At 61.2% G+C, this 2,211-nt stretch overlaps 2 protein-coding genes across 2 annotated transcripts in view; one reads left to right on the plus strand and one right to left on the minus strand.

Annotated features, from left to right (window-relative positions):
* Window positions 1-1,397, minus strand: part of TraAM80_05559 (uncharacterized protein) — a gene marked incomplete at both ends in the record, with an annotated part of 1,467 nt that extends 70 nt beyond the window's left edge. The window contains one exon of the mRNA XM_029382433.1: window positions 1-1,397. This exon is cut by the window's left edge and continues 70 nt beyond it. Within this exon, the coding sequence (XP_029237737.1) occupies window positions 1-1,397 (1,397 nt within the window).
* Window positions 1,398-1,693: 296 nt separating this feature from the next.
* Window positions 1,694-2,209, plus strand: TraAM80_05560 (uncharacterized protein; the record flags this gene model as incomplete). Its single annotated transcript, XM_029382434.1, has 1 exon — window positions 1,694-2,209. A coding segment is annotated over one exon (516 nt), but the record flags the coding sequence as incomplete, so codon positions are not given.
* Window positions 2,210-2,211: the final 2 nt, after the last annotated feature.

Below are 2,211 nucleotides of genomic sequence, written 5' to 3' on the forward strand. Positions count from 1 at the left end.
TCCAGTTTGCAGAGCGCCGTCTGCTGCAGCACCCCAGTCTGCACTGCAAATGAGCCAGCGCCAACGGGCAGCACGAGATCCACGCAATCATGCCGCAGCGCACTCACCGCCTCCCGCAGGCGCTGAGCACCCAGCTGGACATAATACTCCTCGTCATGAGAAAAGTAGAAGCCATACGTGCCGGTCAAGCCCTCCACAGCCTCTCGTAATTCGTCGCAGCGCCGGCTTGCGGCATAGTGTATCGCCTCCCACAGCCGCTTATTCCCCGCCTCCTCCATGAAGGTGGACCGCAACATCGACCGCTTGATGCGCCCAAGCATCGGCACCTGCCGCTTCGTCATCTGACTCAGGCGAAACTCCGGCACGACAATCCATATCAGCTCCTTCTTCGTTCGCCGCATGAGGCGCTCGTATAGTTCCGGCGGCTGCGGGCACGTGACAACGCCAGGCGACGAATACGACCAGAGAGCCTTGACCGTAAAGAGGGGACGCAAGGCCAGCCCTTCATGGCCCAGGAGGTGCTGGTGGATGCACCAAAGCATCAGCTGCACCGTGTCGATCAAAACGGACTCAAACGCATCCTCAAGCAGGCGGACAATTTCCGTCCACAGCGGCGGGCTCTCGGACGTGGCCACGTCACTTGTCAGGTACGGGAAGCGGCCATCGCTCAGGGCATTGAGAACGGCCAGCATCTCGTTGTGAGCTTGACTGACGACATCCCCCACACGGTGCAGCGCCGCCTGCAGCTCCGCATCCCACTGCTCAAAGGAGGGCGTGTAGTCAACCTCCGCACCCGGCCCCAAGTGGGTCTCCCGCACCAGCTTCGCCGAAATCGCGCCAAACGCACCCACCAAGCTCCCACCAGCAGCGAGGCGCTGACGGCGTCCCTCCTCCCCGCGTTGGCGCCCTCTACTGCTGTCCGCGCACTCCCGCTCACCCGGCTGCCTGGCACCGGGGCCTCGCCGGGGCCCACAGGCGTCCCCTGCGACGCGATACAACGACACAAGTGTCCCCTGCTGCACAACATCCCGCAGCAGATTTGTGAACACCTCTGCCGCCTCCAGCAGCTCTGCTGTCGGCGGGTACTCCGATGCGGGGCACACAAAGCGCTGCGCCAGCGAGTTGAGCAGCAACGCTTGCTTTCTCTCAATGGCGTCTACAATCTCCCTTGCCCGGCACTGTCGCTCTTCCCCCTTCTCCTTCGCCGCACTCTCCGCCTCACATCCCAGGCACCTTCGCCGCACCTCCAACTCCAGCAACGCGTAAACTGGATTCATCTGGGCAGTAGCCGCAACCGTGGAGCCTTTCGAGAAGTTGTGATAACACGTGAGACCCTCCCTCCTATGAGCGATAATGGGTGTGTGGGAAAAGGCAAAAACACACTGCGACGTCCACATGCTCCAGGTAGCCACAAACACGCACGCAACAGAAAAAAAAATGGACGCACCAGCAACAACAAGAGGCACTTCTCATACACACAAGCCTTGGCGAAACCCAAAATAAAATTTTAAAAAATCGAAATCCGGCACATACCGCCACTCGGTTGGGGCCAGCAGCGCCGACGCAATGCGCATCGACACCCCACAACAAAGAAACACTGAGCATGGCGCCACTCCACCGCGCCGCCGCCCACTCTCATACATCCGGCAGCCACGCGTAAGTGACTCCGGATAAAGCTCTAAAAAAAGACGAAATGGTCACCCGCACACACGCACACGATGGGAGCAACCGCAGCCAAGCACAGGCCCATGCAGATGCAGGCGCACACAGACATGCACGGCGACCCGCGTGGCAGCAACCTCCACCGCGAAAAGGCACCCGCAGCCCACACAGCCAAAACCAGGGGCCACGCAACTACACGCGAAAATCACCAGGGGACGAACGGCGCACAGCTATCGCGCCGTCGCTCGTCGACGGTCACTCGGACTCAAAAATGCAACGCAACTGGTGGTCTCGCAGCACCGGCACCAGCAGGGCGGACGTCAAGCTCGGCCGCAAGGACCCGTGCGTGTCCACCGCGCCAAGCAACGCCCCAACACCGCCAGCCTCACACACGCCCCGCTGCTCAGCCTTGCGCGCAGTCACGCGAAGCTGCCCCGCGACGATACAGCGAATCAAAGTCTCGCAGACGTCCTTCGTCTCCTCCCAACTCTTCAAAAAGACGGACACATCCCAACGCCCAGCAATCGTCTGGAGCGCCTTCAGCCGCAC

This window comes from Trypanosoma rangeli, assembly GCF_003719475.1.
Source record: "Trypanosoma rangeli strain AM80 chromosome Unknown Tra_15.4_contig_00183, whole genome shotgun sequence".
NCBI classification, from domain to species: Eukaryota; Euglenozoa; class Kinetoplastea; order Trypanosomatida; family Trypanosomatidae; genus Trypanosoma; species Trypanosoma rangeli.